We start from the raw sequence: 24,625 nt of genomic DNA on the forward strand, positions 1-24,625 counted from the left end.
ACACCGTGTGTACGCGGGATGTACTGAATCAGCTCTCGTAGGTCATCTGGGAAATGGCCATTTCCACGTATTCCTAAGAGAGCTGATCTTTGCCAGGCATTCCCAGGAGGACGGCTCTGAAATAACCATAGCTTATACATTTTGCTCTGCCCTGAAGTTTAGTTTCTCCCTCCCTCAATATTAGAAATGCTCAAAATTAGTTCTTGGGATAACACAGATGGTCTTTGATCATTGTGCTGCCCGAGTTGCTCTGTTAATTTTGTTTGACTTCATATATTTAGATTTAAAATATTTTTTATAGTTCACATGCTTGAAAGTCTACATTTAGGCCCTTCTGATAAGTAATCCTTAGAAACTAGCTGTCTCCAAATGAAAAAAACATGCCTGACAAATAAAACCTTAATTCTGATTTCAGTTTCTACCAATATCATAGGTCAGAAATTGTGGAACTGAGCACGTTCATTCTGATTCTGTAAGACTTCCCTCTTGCTTAAATTGGTTAAGTCAAGACTCATCTCCATGATTCCTGGCCACAGCTTGCTGCGAAATACTGACAACAGACCCTGAGTCAAAGCCAACTCAATCGCTGCTTGCTCCAGTGCCCGCTTGGCCGATCCGTGTGCTCCATGAAACCCATGTATCCCAATGGATGTGCAGGTGAGGTTATTAATAAACATGTGGAAATGCCGCAGGGAGCATCCTGCTCCATTTGGGACATGGAACGCTGTCGTGAAATGGATGTTTTTTAAGAAGAACTTATATATACACACACATATTTACATATACACTTACGTATATGCACACACATATTGATATATGCATATATATTTAAAGTTGCCAATTTCTCATTTGTAGCCACCTGAAGAACTAAAACATTCCAGGAAGAGGAGGAGGAAGAGGAGGCGGCAGCATCGCAGCCTGCTGTTTTTTTCCGTAGAATATTTACTGAAATTGTTAGTAAAACGCACAGATTACAGCTCTTTAACACAGCTCCATAAATCTAGTCGAAAACCTTGTGGATAAGTGGAAATACTTGTCTCCTTAAACTGAGGGTGAGAATACAATTGTGTGCATAACTTGAGCCACCTGCTTTAGGTAAAAAGCAGCTTTGGGGCTTTTCTTATCTTGGAGTCATCAGCTATGGCTAGGAAGGGATTTCCAGGTAAACATCCACACGTTTACTATATGCCACGAGTAATTATAGGCACAACAACAACAAAACCACTTAATTAACCAACACTACACCTCTGCTTTAGCACATACTCTGCTACATGTAGCACATTGATAGCTGTTACTCACAGAGTTTTATACACATGGCTGAGAAAAACAGCCTTTTTCCCATTTATTTATTTGTTATTGCTTAAATTGGGATTTCTGCAAGAATTCTCTCTTGCCCACCAATTTTCAGAAAATATGTTTGTCATGAGAGCAATATTTTCCATAGATTTCATCTCTTACAGAAAAAAAAAAGATGCAGTTTGTGCAGAAGGCCTGGGTTGGGAAGATGGGGACATGGCAAAAACACAGCTAAATGACAGCACTGATAAAATATCATGAAGCTCCTCAGGAAAGAAGTTCTGCATTTTGAACGGCATTAATCCCTAGGATAGAAAGGTAAACAGAGACTGGGAATTGTTTCCAACCTAATGAATCTCCTTTGGAGCTGCAGCACAGCAGCAAATGCCAAGTAGATGAGCTTTTTGAAATACTTATCTGAGTATTTCATCTGGGACCATGGCCATTTATTTTATTTATTATTATGCGGTGCATTTAGCTTTAATTTATTTCTTCTCAACTAATCTGTGCTTAAGTAATTTCTGGTCCCATGTTGTGAAAAAGGTTGAGGACGGCATCTGGTTTCCTCTCAGCTAGAAAAACAGGATCTCTTCTTTTTTTTCCCCCTTCTTTTCTTACAGAAGGACTAACAGCAAGAAACCACATTAGTCTCAAAAAAAGCACTGGGCACTAGATGACCTTTCAAAACAAGTGTAAGGAAATTTCTTAGCGCAATTATTTTTATATTACAAGCTACACAGCTACTGTTTAACTACGAAGATGGATGGAAAATAATGGAACAATCTCTTATTTCTTTCTGAGATGGTTCCACATGCCAAGCACTGTCCTTTCCCCCGCGACCAAGTTACCACAACCACCTTGGTCCCCTGCTCCTCTGCAGAATATCGACCCATAGAAACATGTGTTATTTATATCTGCATTTCAGGTAAGAAACCTACACAGAGATGTTTCTCTAGCTTATTAAATCTCTGCCTAAATAACGGTCCTGCTGGCTCTTTCTTGGTGACATCCCCCTTTTGGCTGTCATTTCTTGGAAACAATCTAGAAACGGCAGGAAAAACTGTAAGCTGAGTAAGAAGTCTCAATTACAGGATACGTTTTGGCGAGTGTCAACTCAACGAACATCTGGTAAACATACACTTGGCCAGCCCAGCTGCTGGTATTGTTGTCAGATAATACTTTGGGCAGGAATCGCTTTTTTGGGGGGCCCCTTTCAAGACTGTCAATACTTTGAAATGTGTCTGAAGGCGAGTATGTAGAGAAACAAAAGTATTACACAAACGGGGAAAAATTTTGAACAGGAACCTCTACTTTTTCAGGACTGGAAAATTTGACAAGTTTCTATTTCCAAAAGCATTTTTCTATTTTCAGTGGCTATTACCTCCTGCTAAAGGAAAAAAAAAAAAGGTGATGATTTCTATTTCCTTTTATGTTTTTAATATGCTCTTAAGAGTATGATTTTATGTGCCAAATTTGTGTCTTCAGAGTTCATCTAACTCCTAGCAGGATTCAGTGGAACTTGGCACCAAGGAGCAAGTGGATGATCGCTGGGGCTCTGAGCAATTCCTGGAGAAGTGGCAAGGAAGGAGAAATTAATTACTAATTTTGACTTCTGGAGAAAATGGATTCTATCTGGAACTCTTTAGAAGAAACAGGAGAAAATCAGGACAGCAAATTAGTACCACGTGGAAATAGATACCCAAGGTAGCAACTGAATGAGCCCATGACTGCGTCGTGTCATGCTGCCAGGCTGACCCAAGCACTGGAAACAGCAGGAGTCCTGGGCTCGCTTCTCCTGCTATGAAAGTTCAAAAGTTGTAACTCAGTGGTTTGAAATACCTAAAAACAGTCGCTTTGGAAAGTTTGGTGGAGATCTTTCACTCCCTTTTCATTAATGGAGCCTCCAGGAGCTTTCCATAAGGGCTCAACGTGTTGAATGCAAGACCCTTGTTTTCTGCCAGTATATTGATTTCATTAAGGATCCTATTTAACTGAACTTTGATTCTTGTATCATTATATCTGGTGCTAAGGGCTGAACCATCTGTTTCTTTGCATTCCCTGTGAATTATATGAACTGTCATTTTTCTGCTCTAAAAACTCATAAGGTATTAAAGATAACTTGGGAGACTTTGATTTTTCTTACTGTTCTCTGTTTCGGTAGATACTATTATGTGTAAAAAAACAGAATTCCCTTCTATTAATGTCAGAGCTACCCTCAACCTAAAAACATATCTGCTTTGCATTAATGGTCTTTTGTTCAACCCATGCAAGTCCCTTGGCTAAGCTAAATTTACCGTTAGACTAAAATATTTATTTCTGTCCTAATTCTTTGCCTTATTTTAATGTGAATGACTTATTTCCTCTGTTTGGTATGAAGGAATACTCTCGAAAAGCTCAGACGGCTCCAGAGTGCCAAGATAAACACGACAGAGTCGCGTCCTTCCACTTGCCCCTCCAGCTGCTCCTTGACGTCTCCAAGCTGGTGTCCAAGCCCGGCCGCTGCTGCAGAGAGGACACGGACGTCGCATTGGGTAGGGCTGGGAAAAGGCCACTTCACAGGAACCTCTCGGATGGATCAGTAGAAAACACGATTATTCAAGAAATTAAAGACAAAAACAACTACGAAGATCAAAGCATTGCTAATGCTGCTGGAAAAGCGTGGTGTGCGCGTGTTTACATGCAACGCGCCCTGCTCCTTTTTAGAAGTTGGCAGACCAAAAAGTAGAAATGCAGCAGTGTCCCAAAAGCTGCCTAACAAAGCTTCCAGAACTGCTCCTGTGGACAGACATGGAAAGCTCGGTTTATTCTTCAAGGTTAAATCTAATGGCTGCAAATTATGGCTTGTAATTTGGAGCAGCACACTGATTAATGCAGACATTTCACAAGCAGAGACCGAGTCTGCCACCAAGTCTGGCTATAATATGTGACAGAGCAGTACACTGGGGCCAACCTTGACAGTTGTCCCCTGCCCTGCTCCAGAACAGCCTAGGGACAGATGAGCTCAGCAGAGCTTACTGTTTTTAGAAACCTTAAGAAATGCTGGATTTAAAATGCACATTTTGCTGCATCTCTACTAACGTAAGCCTCTGACTGTACTAGGAGACCTGGACTTGCTGTATGTTGCTCTGCTCTTTCCACACAGGGAAGAAAAAGCCTGTAACAGAAATCCATCTAACTCAGAGGAATTAAAATATGTGCAACGGATTGCATATTGATTTAAGACTCCCTGCTCCAGTGTTTTGCTGTATTTACAAATAAAGGCATCTGTTTGTTACTAGATGACTGTCCTGAAGCTCCCTGAAGGCAGGGAATGATGCATCTACTTTACCCTACACACATGGGTGCAGCAGACACGTTCCCCTCAGCAGCAGGAAGGAAATAAGAGTCTGTTGATAGACAGGACTTACCACAGGAATAAAGGAATGCCCAAGAGGACAGTGAGCACAGAAATAACCCCGCTGCAAGCAGTCCCAAACAATTTTAGTATTTTCCTTACTCCATAAAGGATTTTAATAGTTCGACCACCCTGGGAAGAAATTGCGTCTCGAGATTGGCTCCAATGAACTGTGGGAAAAGTTATTCCTCCTTCAGGGGACTTTAACCAGACAGTTGGAGTGTTGAATTCAACCATCAACACATTGCATGCCATTATTAAATTACAGAGAGGAGATCAAATAGGAAATTTCCCTGTACAGCCAGCTTGGAGTAAGAGAGAACAAAGAACAGGCTGTCTTTGCTCCCCAACATAATATTGCAGCCGATGGTTGAACCTTAAGATGCATCTGACAGGAACCTAATGCTGTGCCAAAACCCCAGCTTTTCTTCTGGGGGGGGGAAAAAAAAAAACCCTGTGGCTTTGAAATTAGAAATGAAAAATCTTTCTGCAGATCAAATTGTTTATTCTGTTTCATAGATGAAAACCTGTTGAGCTGGCTACCACACAGGGGAGTAAATGAACACAGTGCTCTGAGCCAGCAACACAAGACAAAGTCAATGGGATTAAGAAACAAAACATAACCAAACAAACAAAAAAGACAAAACCAAACAAATAAACCCCACGGGCTAGCAGAAACGAGCAGCTAAAACCTCCACCGCAAGCTGCACAGTGAGAGAACATTTGCCTAATCCCTCTGGATATTCAGATCCAATATCCTCATTACCTGTCACGTCTGAAGTAAACAACCACACACACAGAAGACGCCAGACCTCAGATCCACAGCTGCCTGGAAAGCTATTATACAATTTATGGAAGCAGCTGTTATTTTTCTATGGACTTCTCCAAGAGAGTGGAACATTTTGCAGTACAAAACATAGATTATGACTCCTCTCATCGTAAGTAAATACACTGACTTGAGAGAACGGGTAATTAAAAGCCTAATCTATCTGGAGATCAGTGTAACCTGTATAGAAATTGGAGTTGTTTCATATTTTCTAATGCCTGTGTATGAATTTTTCCCTTTCTACGGGTGGCCACCAGTTGCCCTAGCTAGTGGTGGACATCTCCTCGCCAGAGAGCCTGCACTGCCCAACTTCATCTGTTCATCCTCGCCCCACCAGCCATAGGCAAACAGTGTTTATGGAGCACTCAACACTGCTGTCATCAACAACAGTCTATGGGTCTTATTTAACTTGTCCTACCAGGTAGAGATTGATCCACATACTAAGAACCATGGAAAGAGCTCTCGTATAGATCCCTACATGGAACTACGTCGATTTGCCTCAGGGAACAAACTCCTCAAGACACAATATTCTTCCCTGTCATGTGCTTAATACGATCCCCTTTCCAAAAACGTCTTAATAATGTTCTCAAGACTAATCGGGAAGCTGAAGTGAAATATCAGAAATCCATCCAACTGAAATGGATTTCCTAGCATTAGGCAATAGTTCCTTAACATTAGGAATACATTCCTCCCTATATTCCTTAGTACAAACTCTCTCTCTAATTCCAGATTACTCAAATCATCAACATCTCCTTTGCCTGAAAACCAGATTCCGAGATATTTCACTGCCAGATGGCAGAAGCTGTCATTGGAGTAGGAAGTGGAAGGGACAAGGGACTCATTTTATGTTCCCACCCGATTCCCAAACACTGCTATCAATCCAAAATGGTTTGGATCCTAAAAGCAAGTTCCTTTTGCTCACCTCAGGGAAGTGAATGTGTTGATGTGCTGGAAAGAGCTCCGTCTGAAAACACTTAAGAAAAGCTTTTCTTTCCATCAGTTCTACGCGCTTGCATTGCTTCAACATCTACAGCAACAGCCTAGTTGGGACAATTTGTGCCTCTTCCTTGCTGCTTGCTAACTCATGCTGCTATTTTGAGAAATGCTGCCTGAATTCAGTTTCAGCTAGTTTAAAAGTTAATTGATTACTTGTGCTATCATTTGGCAACTCATTAGGGTGTTCAGGACATAGATTTGCATGCTTAGGGTATAATATCACGTGTATATATATGTGTGTATGCACATGTACAGATGTGTAGACATATTTGACTTGGCTTACTGTGTTTCATGGACTCATAAATCATCATCACCTGCTCCACTGTTAGATAGAAAGGATTTGTCTTCAATGGCAAAACATTTGCAGTGTCAGACCCAGAAATCTTTGTTTAATTAATTCTTAAACAGCATAATGCCATTTTAGGTCCCTTTTTGTTTTTGAACACTGACATACATCCACTCAAATATTCTATACATATATAAACAAAATCCTACCATTTTCATGGTTCTTCCCATTTATATAGGGGAAGTTGCTGAAGAATTTAACTCCTCCATCTGGATGATAGATCTGTATATATTTGGTTGTATTCTATTATCATTAGTTCATTCAAAGCAGATTGCTATTATTATATTAGACCAACTTCTCTAGGCTCCAGCCTTATTACACTGCACACTACGCACATAAATCAATCTTATGTGCCACATCTTTTACTATCTAAGAACATGACAACAGGTTAAAGTGACAAACAGATGAAAGAGAACATGGCAACACAGAAAAAGCCTGAATCATCCTAAGAAGTGATCAATGATTAAACCAGATGTCTGTTTGTCCACCTGATTTTCCATGTTTTTAGCTGTCACAGTAGAGACGGTTACTGGAGACAGAGGCTAATGGGCATAACTAGCCTTGCAGGTTTTCTTGGGATTCAGGGACAGAAACAAGTTTAGAAATATGAAAAAAAAAAAAGTAGAAAATTAAAAATGAATCTCCACAGAAATTTAACTAGAAATATCTTTCCAGCTTATACACGCTCTACCTTCCAAGGAGAGAAGTGATTTATTAAACGTACGTTTGGCAGCAACTCTGAGAGACCTCGGCTGAGATCAAGGCCCTGGTTCATGGAAGGAGTGACTGGAAACCCTGGAATTGCTTGGACTCATCCAGCAAGATGAGCTCATCAGATGGTGCAGGGGGAACGAGCCTCTTGTTTCGGCAGGTCAGCTGCAGAGGGAGGGATGCCCTGCGTTCGTCATCACTAAAGACACAAGAATACAACACTTGCCAGTCACAACGGTTTGATGATAGATAGCAGTTTGGTAACACGGGCAGCACGTCATGTTTTTGTGGCGAATGCCAGGGGCAAAGTCATGATGAAACAGAATCACTTAGTTCATGCAATTGGTTATGAAAGCACAAATCACAGCTTTTCCCTAACAAAGTGGCTAAAGATCAATGCTTGTACATGTGAAAAACACAATTTTCATTTAGACAAGCCAGTAGAGCTCACATACAGAACTTGTAAGTTAGCGTTTTTACAATGAGAATGCAGAACAGCAGAGTCCTCATTAGAACACGCTTTCCAACTCGAACCCACTTTCACAGCAGTTCTGCCTTTACCAGGAAAAGGATGAACTTTCAAGCAAAAAGGGGCACCACTGCCTAGCCTAGAACAAGAGCAATTGCAAGTTAGATGTGTGTCTCTCAATGCCTCACCTGTCTCAGAAACAGGCTCTCATGCCCAAATTTTATTGGACTCTTTTTGCAAGAGAGTATTAACTACCCCTCGCTTCTGCCAGAGTCTGTATCTGTTCAAACAGGACAACAACAAACTTTTCTTCACTAAGGAGTATTTATCTTCTGCTGCATTATTTCTACAACACATGTACCCTCTTGATTTGTCCTAAGTATTATTTCCACTTTTCTTATAAGCTACAGATGTTAAACTGATGGCTTCTAGCTGCAGACTGCTCCTCCTTTCCCCAGCAATTACTGGAATATTGCTACCACATCGAAAGCCTTCTCCATGTCCAGAAGCTCACCTGAACTGGGAAAGCTCGTTGGCTTTGATTGTATCTAATACTCTCTACCTTCTCCCTCCAAAACCCCATGACCCCAAACACAGATTCTTATTATGTCTCATAGTGTCAGTTGTTACTATTTTTGAGAGAGAAAAAAATCAGATTTACTAAAACTTGGACTAGAAAGATAAATGAGTAACACAACTACATGAAACATCTATAGGATACATCAGTTTCAGCATCAGCTTTATAGAGATATTATGATCCTTCTAAAAACAACTTAATGCTTATAAACAACATATTCTAGCAATTCTCTGCAGTATCCAAATGGATCTGGAGATTGAGAACAATAATAAAAATGGCCAGAACATTGAAAAAATGACCAGCTTCTAAACCTAAGACAAACACACATGCCTGCACTGACATATAAACAGAAGAGTTGCAAGTCATTGGAAAAACGCCCCCTCGTGCTAAGATTTCCTGGCTCCGTGGTCGTATTTTTTTCCCCGCTTCTTTTGATTTTCTGCTTTCCAAACTAGGAGTGGGGGTAATGAGAACTGGAATCCCTCCTGCAAACATTTAATAGACCATAGAAAAATTAATGGAGAGGGAATCAGGATTTCTACAAGCTTTTCTCCTAGCTACATTTACATGAATTTCAGTTATGAAATCCGAAGTGTTCTTGATTTACTGTTTTGCTATTTTTTTTTGACCCAACTCATTTTCCAGATGCAGGAGTGTAAAAAGGAGACAAGTTTTCAGCATGCTTTCCCATTTCCTGCTGCCTTATTTTGTCTGTCCAAAGAGTTCTGAAAACGCGGGTCAGAAAACAAATTTATTTTGTTGTACCTGAAGACCATAGACATAGGGGAATGGCGTGGAGTAAGAGGAATGACTTCTGCATGGCAGGTCTATGACACAGTGCTGCAAGGAGATGACCACATTCTTCACAGCACTAGGATAAGTTTCCTGCAGCCTGATTTTTCAGTGCACAACAAGGGAAGGCTTCCTTCCACTGCTGGGTTCCTTAACATGCTGCATGTTCTCGTGAGACTCCTGGTTTCTGGTACAGAAACCAAAGTATTGGGGAAGAACTATGTGCTTTCAGTCAAGTTCTCTCTGCAAGAAGAGCTGAAATTAGCAGTGCATGTGAAAGAGACAAGAAACAGGCACCGCTCATGCTGGCGCAGGAAGAGTCTGTCTGTGTTACGTGGCTCTACGTGGTGCCACTAAGAGGCAAGAGCTTTTACTTCTTTTAGCCACATACCAATGTGTAACTATAGAGATGCAACCACTTCAATAAATGGGCTCTGTGGAGAGGAATCCAACTCTGGCATATGAATGATCAACCTGTAACCAAGTTTGAAGGCACTAAAATCTACCAGATTTGAGCACTTGGTTCTGCCAGAGTTGGGCAGAGGTACAATCTTTGATGAGCCTGCAGCTGAGCCACAGATATGCTGCAGTAAAAGATATTTGCCTGCACGACAAAAGATATTTGCATCTAACACTGCACAGAAATTATTTTTGCTGTTGATAGCAGTAAATAGTCTCCTATATACTCCATCCATTTGTATATAAATATATATATACACATATATCTGCCACTGCAGCAAATCGTTGAACGATTTTTTAGCATTATCCTTATGTAACTTTACACATCCACTTGACACACATAGAGCTGTCTGGCTATTCAGACAGACCAAATGTGTCTTTTCTGCACTCCCACAGATTTCTAGAGCGATATGGTCACAGATACATCAGTGGCCTTCCATGAAACATGGGCCTATGCACTGAACCGTCTGCTTGGCTTTCCTGGAAGTCAGTATACTTCAGGTAACATCTAAAGGGGCTTCTACCAAATTCACTGCGGATTTGAAAGATACGGGAAGAGCACTGGGCATTAAATTAGGTTGAGCAGACTGAATTAGCAGCTTCTTGAAGGACATTACCTTGGTAAGTGACTTTGAACTCGTCCGCGTCTTTAAATATTTTCACAGTGTGGATTTATATCAAATTCTGGGACCTCGGACATGTCTTCCCACTCAGTTCCTGCTGCTCTTCCTTTGCTTTCTGCTACAGGCTCTTCTTAAATTTTCCTGGCGCTCTGCTCATGAAAATGCTCGAGATTAATAAATGGCAGACACGATATGCTTAAGCTGAGCATGACAAACATGCATCTGAACGAACGTATTTAGTCTGCAAAACCATCATCAAAGGAAACCTGGAAAGCAACATGTTCAGCTTGCTCCTGTGGTGGATGCCAGTGGCTTTGGGCTATTCATTTGGTAAGAATGAAGACAAATTCTAAATTTAGAGCTTCTTAAGTGTAGAAATGGTAATAAAAATACTGTTTTCTGTGATTGAAAATAATATCTCCAGATATTTACTGGGGCAGGAGTAGCAGACTGGGCACGTGGCTCTGCAAATCAAAAGCAATTCCATTGTTTTCAAAAATAGGACATCTTCCCACATTCAATTCACAAACAAATTTCTAACTATTGCTTACCAAACACAAAACACTTTTTGGCTTTTGTACATTACATATTTGAATTCACGTAACTTGAGCTAAAGCCTTGACAAGTTTTGGGCAGGTTCCTTTGCACAGAAGTATTCCTATTGAAGCTGTTGCCACACCAGCAAAACTTTTATTGATTCTGCTCAATGCTCTGGAAAGTTGCCAAATTTGCTATGTGACAAATTCCTACCTGGATTTATTCCAAATAAGAGAAACTGTTGTCAAAGCTTGTTACGGTTTTGGTTTCAGTATTTTCTATTGAAGATTATGCCAGACAGCCCTGGTGGTCCAAAGGGGCTGGATTTGTCGCTGAACCTAACGTTTCCTTCCACCGTCTTTCATTTCAGTGTCTAATTTAGACCCGTTCCTGGATCGCATACTATTGTTAGGATATTTTCCTTTTCCCTATCCAAACTTCAGAGGTATTCCAAAATTGTTCAACACAAGTTCTCAGGGATTAATTTTCCAGGGAAAAATACACTGCACAGAGAGGCATAAGGCAGAAGGGGCAGAACAAGGAAACACTGATATAATTTTAGAATGAATAAGCATACCATATCCATGTAAGAGGTTTATCTCCTACATAAGATCTCATAAATGTATTTATGGAGCTTGTTATCTTTTCTATAACAAGATAGAGCCACATGCAACAGGGCATTTGGGACACGTGCCAATGCACAAGAAACATTTATTGCCGCTACGCGCCAGGCCAAAGGCTGTGCCCGCAGCAGCGCTCAAGAGCGGCGCGCACGAAACCCCCAACGCAAGGAAAGGCACCAGGGCAACTTCGTGCTAAACCCCTTGGTTCCTGGGCAACTGCTTGTGCTTCCTCTCTGCCTTTAACACGACAGGGCAACCCTTGGGTCGGAGCAGGTACTTGGGCTATTGGTCTACTTGGGCCTGGACCAAGTGGAGCAACAGACCAAAGAGAGACGCTCATCGAAGCTCCTCCAGGGACCAGCAATACCAGTAAGCAGCCACCCTGCTAAAATACACGTGTCGGCCTCTCCTTGCTGAGCTCCTGGGCAACACTCTGCACCCGAGCACTGCTAGATACACCCTCACCCTTCCCAGGAAGGAGTAATCATTAAAGGGCAGCTTCTTGGGCACGGACAAAGTCCGCCGCCAAGGAAGGCAGCGCTCCGCAGGCTGCGCTCCTCACATAAAGCCCTTGTCTACAACACAGCAGAACGCTCTGTTCACAAATCCGACAGTAACTGTATTAGCAGGACGGATAAAATACTTATCAAATATTTCAGTGTTCAACTATTTCAGTAATTTTGGATGTCAGGAATATTTGGTTTGTCTAAATCTAGGCATTCAGAGCTGCACTGACAAGCTAATACTCAGCTTCAAGTGAGATTTGATATTACCTTCCAAAATTACTCTTATAAGTAACAGATTTCAAAATCAAATGACTAACTAAAGCACCCAAATACACGTAGAAGTTAAAGTATTTACATGACTTAGGAACTTCAAACTTACTTTTGTGTGTTGTCGGTGCTAACGAATTCTGATTCTGCCGTTCATGACAAAACTATCCAACACATTCATTTCAGCTGATGCCAGTGATAATATTCTTGGAGCAATGGTCAGACAGAAAGGACTGCTGGAAACCAGTATTTATACCAACAGGAGCCCTCAAATTGAATGCAATTTTGAGGGAAATGAAAAACAAACAAACAAACAAACAAGAAAAAACTTCAGGACTTTTCTTCTTTTATAGTTTTCCAGAAACACTACTTGGAGGAAGTATCTTAAATAAGGATTTTGATGGAAGCCTTGTTACTTCCAGAACAGGGCAATAGGGATGGGAGACCCTTGGTGCTTGGTTCAAAACAACAGCTACCAAGGTTTGCATATAAAAAAAATGAAATTCTGCTTCAGAAACAAGAATTTTATCCCAGACTCATAACAGTGCCAAGAAATCACTTGGCACTGGCTTAGCAGTGCCCATATTCAAAACTTTGAATTAGCGCCCATTCACCAGCTTGAATGCAGATTTAAGCGCAACCTAAAACAACTTCTGCTTTTTTCCACATAACGTTTTGCTTGCTAAAGATGAAAATAATAATGTTATTTCTGTTATCTCATTAAGTGCAACACAAAGACAGTGCCCTATTGCTATTTGGTGCACTATAACGTAACTGGAAGGCTCTGCCTCTCTCCTCAAGTCCTCCTCTTTCTCTTCACGCTTCGGTTCTGGAGAGCAGCAGAGAGCAGACTGGCCTTACTGTTGATTTTTTACAAATATATATATATATACAGTTTGGAAAAGTGTTGGGGCTATGAATAAGCTCATTGCTCAGCTGCAGACGCCACCTATTTTCCCAGGAACCTCATTGCAGCCTCCAGCAGTTGGTCCGGCTTTGAAAGTCTTTAAAATGCCCATCCTACGCGATGCTATTCATTCCACAAGATTGTCAAATTTGAACCACCAACTCCTCTTCCTCCTCTTCCCCACCCCCCCAAAAAAAATTAATTAAAGCACATGAGAAAAAAAATCTCCCCATGGGCAAAAGCAGCTAATATGTACAGCCTACACAAGATGGTATGAAATTCCACACAGACCCAGATATTCTCATTTACAATCTATAATCTGTGAAGCACTTGCCTTGACCTAAAGGATGCTACCAGCCTAAAACGCAACGGCAAGATCTAAAACTTGGACAGTTCTTCCCTTTGTATGTTTCCAGCAATTCCACGAGTTATGAATTTACCTCTCCGAATACTTTTTCTCCGCTCAAAAATGTGCATTTGTGCAGGGTTAAACCAGGATGGATGTCTGACCTTGGACCTTCACCATGCAATAGCACAGCATCTACCAGCACCACAGACACGCATTGATCAGACTCAGTAAATATGAATTAAAACCTCAGACCTGCAGGAAACATTCACTTTCTTAATTGAAGGGGAGGAAAAGAGGCAAAAAAACCCCACCAAAAAACCAAAAAAGTGCAGCCTTGCAAAAGAGCAGAGCTCCTGTCAAGGAAAAGTCAGTGATCTTTTGAAAGTGAACAGAGAGTTAAGACACTTGTTCTGTACAAAAGCGAAATATTAACCAGTGACACCCTGTACTTGGATAAACAAATCACTGCAAGGCAGCTGGATGAGGATTTGCTGAACATTACCTGGGAGGATGCAAGTTTGTTTCATGGGCTCTGCTGCATCAATCTTCTTCATTTTGTAGAGTTTGCTGGGAGCGGTGGTGGGGTGAAAGGAGAGCAAACCACCACCAAAAGGATGCTCTAAAATGTCTATTTCTCCTTCTCCTGAACAGAGCTCTAGAAACCCACTTGCTCACTGGGCATTACACACACAGCAAGAGCTCATGGTCACCTCTGAAATGGACCAATGCAGCATGAATGCTTATTATTCATTTTCAAAAACAAGCAACAAATCCAAGGAGAACCTGATTATTTGAATGTACAAGTCAACCCAAAGATGAACTAAGGAGAATGCCGCCATTGCCTTCTCTGCTGTTCTTTGGCCCTCTTGTCCTGCTGACCCGACTGAATTCACCAGCTCCTGCTCCACGACACGGAGCTCTACCCGCTGTAGCTGAAATGGCCACTAAGAGCACCCAGGGAAAAGCCAGTTGCCAGATGGAAGTCACTGGCCTGCCCAAGCATTGCCCAATCCATAGTGCTGCTCCCCCAGAGATGCCGCAGGGCCTCGGTTCACTCGGGTGGACCAGCGAGAGGGAAACGCTGAGCTTACCTTGAGCCGTTAAAGGCTACAGCTCTTTAGGGCAGCCTGAACTTGCGGCGAGTCCACCACAGAGTGCATTTCATGGCAAACGACAACTCTTGAACCCTCTAGCCGTTCTTCAAGCTTAGATTTTAACCACAGGGAAGAAGTGCTCCTTTGAAAACACAGACCCACCAGCAAAGGTCGCTGGTCTGTATGCCAACTCATCCTGCATTTTCCCCCCTCTCTCCCACACACCTTTTCTTATATTACTCCCATTTTATCATTTAAAAGCACTGAGAGGTTAGTGATGGGACAGATCAAGTCTATGTGCCAAGGTAATGTTTAACCTTAAATTAAAAGCTCACAGATAAAAGGGAGCGTACTATAGATTTCTCAGATAAGTTTCCCAGCCCAGACAGCCTGGGAGAAGTATCAGCGCGAGGGTCTAAGGGCATACAGCACCTTCCTACCTCAGGCTAAGCAATTCTGCTTTTTCCTCCTAGAAGTGAGCTGGATTTCCTTTTCTATTTGTCATTGATAAGCTGCAAACCCACCTTTGCTGTCAGAGAATTAACCAGTTCAGAGCAACCAACAGAGGAACCCAGAGCCCTTCCTGCAGCCCGCTCTCCATCGGGAGCCATGGCCAACTTTGTGGCTCCAGAAATCAAAAAATTTGCGCCTTGGGACTATGTTGTTTTTGCAGGACTGTTTTTAGTCTCCGCCAGCATCGGAGTCTTTTTTGCAATTAAAGAGAGGAAAAAGAAGAGTTCCAAGGACTTTTTGGTGGGTGGCAGGCAGATGACATGCGGCCCCATAGCTTTCTCTCTCACCTCCAGCTTCATGTCGGCGGTCACCGTTCTGGGGACACCATCAGAGGTATATCGCTATGGGGCATCCTTCATCCTCTTCTTCCTCTCATACACGCTTGTCATCGTCTTCACTGCTGAACTTTTTGTCCCAGTATTTTACAGATCCGGCATTACAAGTACTTATGAGGTAAGTAAAAAATGTATTACTATAGTGTAAAAGTTAGTTTATCTAGTATTTTGCTATTTCTTGAGAAAAATCTATGGCAGAAGATTTCCTTTGCAATGATTTACAGAACAAGTGTATCAATGCATATATTATTTTTTAGAAACAAGCTGATTGTTTGTATTCCCTAAGTTGCAAGGACATATAAAGGATTGGAGGTACTGCTGGGCATACGTAGCAGAGAAAAGAGAGAATTTACAGAGAAGAACAAAATAAGTTACGACTGGAAAATGATTAAAGTACCTGCTAGAGGTTCCTGGTCTCAAGTAATTGTTTCACTCTCTTTTAGAGTGAAACTATTAAAGAAGGACTTTAAGACAGAAGTCCAACCATCCCATTGCTCTAGGAGACAAGCTCAGGCCTCTTGGCCGAGCCAGATTAAACCTCACCATGAAGCAGTTGTTCTTTTTCCCTGTCACCCCAGGGCCCTTACTCCCAATACAACCCCGGTATGCCGAACACATAATTTCAAATCCATTTTGCTGATTTCTCAAATTTAACTGTTTCTGCAAGGAAGACTAACCACGTGCCCGGGTTTATTAGTCCCAGCAGCAATGTCAGCTGTCCGTAATTGCGTCGGGGAAGCAGGCAGCCACGCAGGCAAAGAGCAGGTTAAGAGCTGAGCTACAGCCGCTCCTTGTGCAACTTGCTGCATCTCCTCTTTCTCCTAGTATTTGGAGTTACGATTTAACAAAGTGGTCCGTTTTGCTGCAACGCTGATCTACATCCTGCAGACGGTAAGACGACGCTGCCATTTTTTCATGATGATTCCATCTAATATTTATTTCAAAGCACCCATCTCAGGCTCAACTCCCCCCACCCAAGAGTCACTTTATTCTTTTTCCATCCCCTCTCATTTTGCCAGTTGGACTGCAAATGATAAGAAGCCTGACACTCAAGGGGGCATAAAATCACTGCTTGGATTTATAGACTGCACTTAGAGAGAGCCTGGTATCGCCACTGCATGCCACTAGCCGGTCCCCACCCCTGTGCACACAGATAAGATAAATGGCAACACTCCTGGCTCGTGGACGCAAAGCTGAGTGAGCACAGATTAGGTTTGTGTGCCCAAAGGCACTGGCTGAAGCCCTGTGATGACATTAAATAGCTTTTTTTCTTTCAATTTGGAAGTGCCCGAAGTTTCTCAGAAGATTAGTTCGACTGTGTGTTTGATGGAAAGTTGAGGAGCTGAGACGTTTGTTCGTCTCTCCACAGTAATTCTGTTTAATTAGCTTAAAAGCTTTCACGAGAGATCCCGAAGTTCAAGTTTTCTTTTCTCTGCTCAGTTCTGTCACAACACATGCATGAAAGGCCGTGACTTAACAACCCTGAGAGAGATTAGAGTAACCAGGGAGATTAATTTCCAAGACCCAGCGCGAATTGCTTCTGCATCACTGTTGGTATTTTACTGACTATCCCAAGCGACCCAGTCTGGACACACAATCATCTGAGCAGATGCTGGAACAAGAAACACACAGTCAAGCAGCGGAGGCTTAGCTCCATCCAAAGGGAATTAAATGAAGGGTTTTGAGTTTGTAAAGGCTGGAGAAAGAAATCCCCATACGGTGCAGCCTGATCCATGAACTCTTTTCTCCCACAGATCCTTTACACTGGAATAGTGGTTTATGCGCCATCACTGGCTCTCAACCAAGGTAAGTGTCCAGGGCAAACTACATGGCTACCCCAATAACCCCATCAAAAAACAAGCAGAATAACCAAAGCAGCAGAAAGTCCATAAGCAGGCAGAAGACAGGAGAACCCCCAGAGCTCCCCAGCAGAGCTGTAGGGAGGCTTTTGCCTCCACTGAGCAGTTATGCATTTCTGACCCCCAGGTCCCTCCCTCGCGTTCGCTCTCCTGTACTCAGTAACAGCCCCAAGGGTTGGCAAGGAGCAGTTTCTCAACCTCCTGCCAAAGTTCGCGGCGCAGGCAGTGACCCAGGAGTGAGCCCTGTACTTTGGCTCCTTCCCACTCTGCCTGCCTGCCTTGCGCCACCGGTGCTGTTACCGCTCACGGGACAGGCAGGAGATTCCTCTGGCTGGAAGTATCGGCGACTTCCTGGCCGCCCACAGAAATGCCAGGGAGCAGAAGATGCTCCGCGTCACGGAGCAGTTTCCTTTACAGAGTGATACCTATAGGCACCCTATAGGCGCTGGGGAATTTTGTTCTGGCTGCAACACCCCCTTTCAGGCAAGGTGAAGGACAAGGTCCTGGAGGCAACGGTTTCATTTAAAGATCCCATGGCATTTCCAACCTGACACCTCATTTACGTTCCCCTGGGCACCGCTCCATTGGCGGCACCTGCTGCAATAGCTGGGCTGAACCCACTGACAAGCATACAACACAAGGAATCAACATATGCTCCTGAAGGAACTGATTTCCCTAGAATTGACTGGGAAGTGATTTGGAGGCTCTTTTCAACCCCTATGCACCCCTCCTCTGGAGCCAGGTTGCCTTTTGCATGGCAGCTGCTCAGAGGGCCCTGAGCATTCTTAACAAAAATGAACTGTGGCTAATAGAGAGCCTCTACAGATACTACTGTCCTTACAAGCTAAGCATCAGGGCAGAGACTGCAGTATAAGCAGAACTGGAAGTTGCACATCCTACCTTGCCCAGAGACTCGCCGAGGCAAAATGAGCGTACAAAACTGTTGCAGTGCACAGTCAGCACAGTCCCAAGGTTAAGGTGTTCCTCGTCCCGGACAGCAGAACTCAGCTTCTTCCCCTAGGGCTCAGTGGAAAACTCCTGAGCACCTGGATCCTCCAATAGAATTGGCAGAGCACAAAACCTTTCAGCAGAACCAAATCCTGGACACAAAACAGAGAAAGCATTGCTCATAAGATGACGTGATAAATGTTTTTCTTTGTGTAATTATTTTGCTTATGAACTACTTTTTCTCCCCTGCAAGGTAGCTAAGCCAAATTTGCAATCCAAAACAGCACCTGGTAGCTCAAAACACCCAGCAGAACTCCTCTTAGTCATAAAAAATCACAAGTAATAATTACTTCCATCGTACTCAGGGTAACAGGTGGTTTTTCTCTTACTATCCCTTCACTAACTACTTGGTTTTCTTGGTTTCCACAGTAACTGGATTTGATCTCTGGGGCTCTGTAGCTGCCACAGGACTTGTCTGCACTTTCTATTGCACATTGGTACGTAACAAACACAAGCGAACAGCTGAACGCAGACTGCTCGTCCCTAAAAGGCTACATGAGGAGCCAGGCTGCTAGATGTGGTCTGAAGGACTGAGTTTTGCAATTCCATGGCATAGGGATAAGCTTCCTTCAGATCCTAAAGATAAGTCCATTTGGCAGGGAAATGTTTTGCAAGTTACAGGTGGGAAAACAGAGCAGTGAGTGACATGTCTCTGGTGTTCCTCCAGACCAAGAACAGACCTAACGGGGCTTCCAGGGAGCTCTACTACCATGTCCAAGTGATGCAAGACCTTCCTGATGCATCCGTAAAGAGCTGGGGAGGTCACTGAGTGATGGACAAAAAGACCTCCCTGTAGGTGCCAGGTCCAATAGCATCTAAGTGACTCAGTTGCCTTTCGGTACATTTTGAAAATCAGAACTTCAAGAGTTTGAAAACTGGGTCATAGGCATGCCAAGAGCACTAGTCAGAACACATGAGTGCCTGTTTGCTTTATGACTTTGGATAAATAATAAATACATCAGAGCAGGGGAAGAGGCAAAGGGCAGAACAGGCACATCCTTCACCTCCCCATGGGGAGTTAACCCCGGAGGTGTGCGGGAAAGTCCGTGATCACATTAGAGAACAAACAGACTGACTAGGCTGGTTTTGCTATATTATTGTTTCTAATTTATTTAAATTATTTTGTTTCCTATTTCAATGGGTCCTCCTTAAAAACATATTTATGCTGCTCCAGCACAGGCTTCATCAGATAGGAAACGAGCTAAGGAAGAAAGCAGAATTGCAGACTTTCTGGAGCTGTTTTTTCTGTGTCCTTAGACCTGCTGCGGACCCTGAGCTCTTGAGAACATGTACTGAATGTTGTTGAAATACACACATAGGCAAAGGTCTATTCTCAAAAATTCTGTCACACACCACAGCTTTTTCTTTGTTTATAATGAAGGGGGGAGAATAAGGATTTGACTGGAGGTCAAATAATCTTACACGATGGTGCAAATCACTAGTCTCATTTCCTGAGCTGAAAAGTACGACCTTTATGGGAGAATAAAAAGAAACTTTTCCAGGAAAGGTCCATCTAGCTGCATATAAACTCACAAGAGCAGGTGTTTTTACCTTTTTGGACACTGGAGCAACTTTCCGAAGGAAAGGATGATGAGAACATAAGGAAAGGATGATGAGAACATGCAGTTTCTGCTTGTCTCAGGGAGGATTAAAAGCTGTGGTCTGGACTGATGCCTTTCAAATGATGGTCATGGTGGCCGGCTTCGCGACGGTTCTCATCCGCGGCTCCATCCTCAACGGCGGCCCCAGCAGCATCTGGCAACACGCCTCCGAGGGATCCCGCCTCAACATATTTGAGTGAGAGCAAACAAACGCTGGGGATTTTTTTATTATTTTGGGGAGCACTTAATCTCACCATACCCAAAATACTCAGGCCTGTTATATATTATGAAAGAACAATTCTGATTCAGAAATCTGCTCCTTATACTCTCCCCTAGATCTGAGCAACCTAGTAGACCTTTCAGAACTTTGCTTCCTCTTTCTATCACCCTATTTTAAGAAACCAAAGCGCAACTGAGCTGTAAAGGAAGCTTTGCATATTTTTCTTTCATGACATAGGGCAATTCCTCCTTCCCATAGGACACTCATTTGATTCTGCATCTCTAAGACTGACACTTCATATTAAATCCCCTCATCCCAGCTGCTAGTGGTGCTCCCATGCACTGGGATAACACACTGCCCTGGCTGGCTGCCACACTGCCAATGAAGCCATTTCTTGTAACAGAAATAATATATAATGGTGACCCAACTAGAAGCAGTTAGGCCATTTTTAGGCCTAACTTTTGATTTGTGTCTTTCTCCCTCGCTGAGATCAGGCTCATGGATATGATAGCTAGCATATGTGACATGAAAGAGAATTGAAATGTGAGCATTATAAGCCTTGTAAGTACAATTTGAATTACTTAGTCCTGTGACTGAAACAATATATATTGATCTTGATCTGGCAACAGCATGACGCAGTATAAAAAGAAGAAAAACCAAAAGATTCCTCCCCATCACCCCGCCTCCCCCAGATGTTTTATCTGTTACCAATGTACTAGTCCTAACTACAATATGATGATATTATAGACCAGCTATTCCTGAAAGATCAAACAGCTCTTGCTGAACAAACATACATTTAAACAAGCAACCCAATTACTTTCCTGTGGCCTGTCCAGCTTCGACGTGGATCCTCTAAGACGACACACCCTTTGGACCATCGCCATCGGGGGGACTTTCACGTGGCTCGGGATCTACGGCGTCAATCAGTCCACCATACAGAGATGCATTTCCTGTAAATCAGAAAGACAAGCGAAACTGTAAGTCACTTTCAACGTTAAGCTATTCTCATGCTCAAAAATACCGACACAGAATTATCCTAACAGCCTGTTGATTGTGTTAAATAAAAATAGGGACCTCACTCGAACTGCTAGAAAGATTTGCAGAGTTTTGTCCTGATTTTTTTTTTTTTTTTTTACTGTTCTTACTAGCACAGTTTCTTACGCCGAGGAAACATTTCAGAAGTTATGTACCTGTTCTTGGCAAAGCCTCCCTCAGAAAGGTCAAAGTAAGCAACCACTTTATATATACCTCATACTATAAGGGATTTCTCTCTCTTTTTCCAGAGCGCTTTACCTCAACTTAGTGGGACTTTGGATAGTGCTGGTGTGCGCAGTATTTTCTGGCTTGGTGATGTACTCACACTACAGGGACTGCGACCCTTGGACTGCCGATTTCATTTCAGCACCTGATCAGGTACAGATGGAGATGATGCAGCCGAGTGCTGTTCTGGGCCCAGACAGAGCTCACAGAAACATCACATAAATTTGGTGGGAAACCGTGTATCCTTTCAGCTCTGCAGGTGCTGGATCAGGGCCAGGATATGTCTCTTCTGGGGGTCTACTAATAGTAATGTGACAGAAGAGTTTTGCAAAATGACCTCCTTTCTCTCAAAACCTGAATTTCTCAGTTGCAATGAAAGCAGCATTCTGCAGCCCGATCAGGCGCAGCTGCTCTTCCCCCTCAACCCAGAGAAGCCTCAGCCGACCCCCTGCGTTTCTCTTCCCCCCAGCTAATGCCATATTTCGTCATGGACATTTTTGCCTCAATGCCGGGAGTCCCAGGACTGTTTGTTGCCTGCGCATTCAGTGGAACATTAAGGTCTGTGAACCTGAAACTACGTTATAGGGGGAAAGAACAAAACGATAGCGCTTCGATACTTTCCTTAAGTAATTATTAAGTTCTGCAAGAAAACAGAACAGCTATTTTGGGCACTATGATGCTCTGAATGAGAAGTGGCATCTCTCTATATGGAAATTACTTTCCAAGATCGTTTTGCTTCACGTTTATATCCTCATTTTGCCCTCTCACAGCACAGTGGCTGCAAGCATTAACGCTCTGGCAACCGTTACCTTTGAAGACTTTGTCAAGAAAGTTTTCCCAGACCTTTCTGAGAAGACGGGCACGTGGGTCAGCAAAGGCTTATGTAGGTACCGTAGCACAGGCAAAACCGCCTGGCTTTCAGGAGGTGGTTTGCTCCCCGCCGCGCTCCGCGTTGGGCACCTCGGCCTCATGAACTCTCCCGCAGGTGTGCTCTTCGGCGCGCTCTGCACAGCCATGGCGGCGGCCGCCTCGCTGCTCGGAGGCGTCGTCCAGGTACCCGGCCCCTTCCCTCTTCTCTGAGCAACCTTAAAAAATAAATAATAAATAAATGAAACGCTGTGCGCCCGCAGGCCTCCCTCACCATCCACGGGATGTGCGGGGGGCCCATGCTGGGGCTCTTCTCCCTAGGCATCCTCTTCCCCTGCGCCAACTGGAAGGTAAGCAGGGAAACCCACGGGGCCGCGGTGGCTGTCATGCCTCGGCTCCCCCCTCACCGCTCCTGCTTCCTGCGCTCCCAGGGTGCCACCGGCGGCCTCGTAGCCGGCATCGCGCTCGCCTTCTGGGCCGCCATCGGCTCCTTCGTGTTCCCGGCGCCCGCAGCCAAGGCGCTGCCGCTGCCGCTCTCCACGGCAGGCTGCACGCTCGCCAACGACACGGACGCGCTCGTCACCGCCGCTCCCACCGCCGCTCCACACAGGTAAGTCCCCGCGGGCGGCCCTGGCGGGCACGGCGGCCGCCCCTGCGCCTTGTCCTGCTGCCACCTTCCCACAGGCCGCTGCTGGCGGACACCTGGTACTCCCTGTCCTACCTGTACTTCAGCGCCGTGGGCTGCCTGGGCTGCGCTGCCGCCGGGCTGCTCCTCAGCATCGTCACAGGTGAGCTCAGCCCCTGCGGGGGCAGTACGCGGTGCAGGGGCTTCCATCGAGCTCTCACACTTCCTTCTCTTCCTCCCATGTCCCCACCAGGCCCCCAGAGAGAAGAGGACATCCCACCGGTGCTGCTGAAGCCGCTGTGCTGCTGGCGTGGCGTGCGACACAGGAGCAGGCGCGTGAGTGGTTACTGCAGGCAGGGTGCTCCTCTCTAAAACCCACTGCTGAAAACGGCATCTGAGGAGGCTGGGTGATCTTCAGCTCCGCGATCGCGTCCAATGCGTGCGGTCCCGGGGCGGCTGGCGGGGACCTGGGTGGTGACATGATGGCGAGGTTGGGGAGCACTTGTGCCAGCAGCTTCCTCCACCTCTGAGGGCTCCAGCAGAGACTTCCCTAGAGAAAAGAAAGGGCTTTAATTAAACCCATATATCAAAAAGAGTCACTTCTTTGGATTTCTGTAGGAAAGGATGCCAAAACTTCAAAACGCAACAAGACAAATGCAACCTCTGAACGAGTATTAAGAGGCAGGGAATACTCACTCTACAAACTCTTGTGCCCTTTTCCCAGGTGGACTTGGACAACAACATACCTCAAGTCACTGCGAAGAAACCTAGAAGAGAAGATTCTTTGCAGAGCAAAGCCGAGAACAAAACTGAAAGGCACCCACCTGGCTACAATCCTGAGGAAAAATCCTACACCAACATGGGCATGGAATCTCGCCTGTAGAAGCTGAGGGACAAGGATGCTTAATCAACAGCCTGGCCAGCTTCAGAAATGAAGAGCTCTTTTTATTGCGTTTTTTTCCAGCTTGTAGATGACTAATGGAGGCCAATTGCTCTCTATAGGAATAAAGGCAGATTTTTATTTATGACTTTCATGACAGAACTGGAAAATTTTAAGACAACCAGGGTTTGGAAGCACTGCTATTTCAGAAGAAACATTTTGTGCATAACACCATGGTAATTCCTATTGGGAATTAGCTACAATATACCTATACCGTACTCTCCGTTCAGTAGCTAGTTATTTAAGGTGCATGTGCAGTGGTGAACTTCAGACAGAGCAGAGCCTCAGGTGACTTCCCAGGGCCTCTCACTAAGATGAGGTTGTGGAGGGCACACGGTTTACAGCACAGGCAAGAAGAGAGGCTGGGACAGCTTCTCTGCCTGTGCGGATGATACTGGTCTTCTAAAGACTAACTCATGCTCCCTTCTGTGGGACTGAGGCACACTCTTCACCATGACTTGTTCTAAGATACAGGAGACAGTTAACAGACTTTACTTTGAATTCAGGATAGTCTTGGACAGGCATCCTTTCAGCTTGAAAAGATCAGAAACTTTTTTGGTTGAACATTTGTTTGTAAGCCTGACATTTCTGAGCTGCAAAATCCCTCTATTCATTCCAGACGATA

At 44.0% G+C, this 24,625-nt stretch overlaps 1 protein-coding gene across 1 annotated transcript; it reads left to right on the plus strand.

Annotated features, from left to right (window-relative positions):
- The first annotated feature begins 15,372 nt into the window (after window positions 1–15,372).
- SLC5A12 (solute carrier family 5 member 12) lies at window positions 15,373–24,223 on the plus strand. Its single transcript, XM_088525689.1, has 15 exons — window positions 15,373–15,738; window positions 16,446–16,511; window positions 17,375–17,426; window positions 18,857–18,924; window positions 20,130–20,284; window positions 21,145–21,285; window positions 21,592–21,721; window positions 22,038–22,126; window positions 22,339–22,451; window positions 22,554–22,621; window positions 22,699–22,785; window positions 22,867–23,045; window positions 23,120–23,223; window positions 23,314–23,396; window positions 23,746–24,223. Exons 1-15 carry the CDS (start codon window positions 15,382–15,384, stop codon window positions 23,941–23,943), a joined length of 1,890 nt encoding a protein of 629 aa, XP_088381815.1. The 5' UTR covers window positions 15,373–15,381; the 3' UTR covers window positions 23,944–24,223.
- The last annotated feature ends 402 nt before the right edge of the window (window positions 24,224–24,625 follow it).

Source organism: Tinamus guttatus, unplaced genomic scaffold, assembly GCF_059628265.1.
Source record: "Tinamus guttatus ecotype Peru unplaced genomic scaffold, ASM5962826v1 Tinamus_guttatus_pri_ptg000240l, whole genome shotgun sequence".
In the NCBI taxonomy this organism is placed as follows: Eukaryota; Metazoa; Chordata; class Aves; order Tinamiformes; family Tinamidae; genus Tinamus; species Tinamus guttatus.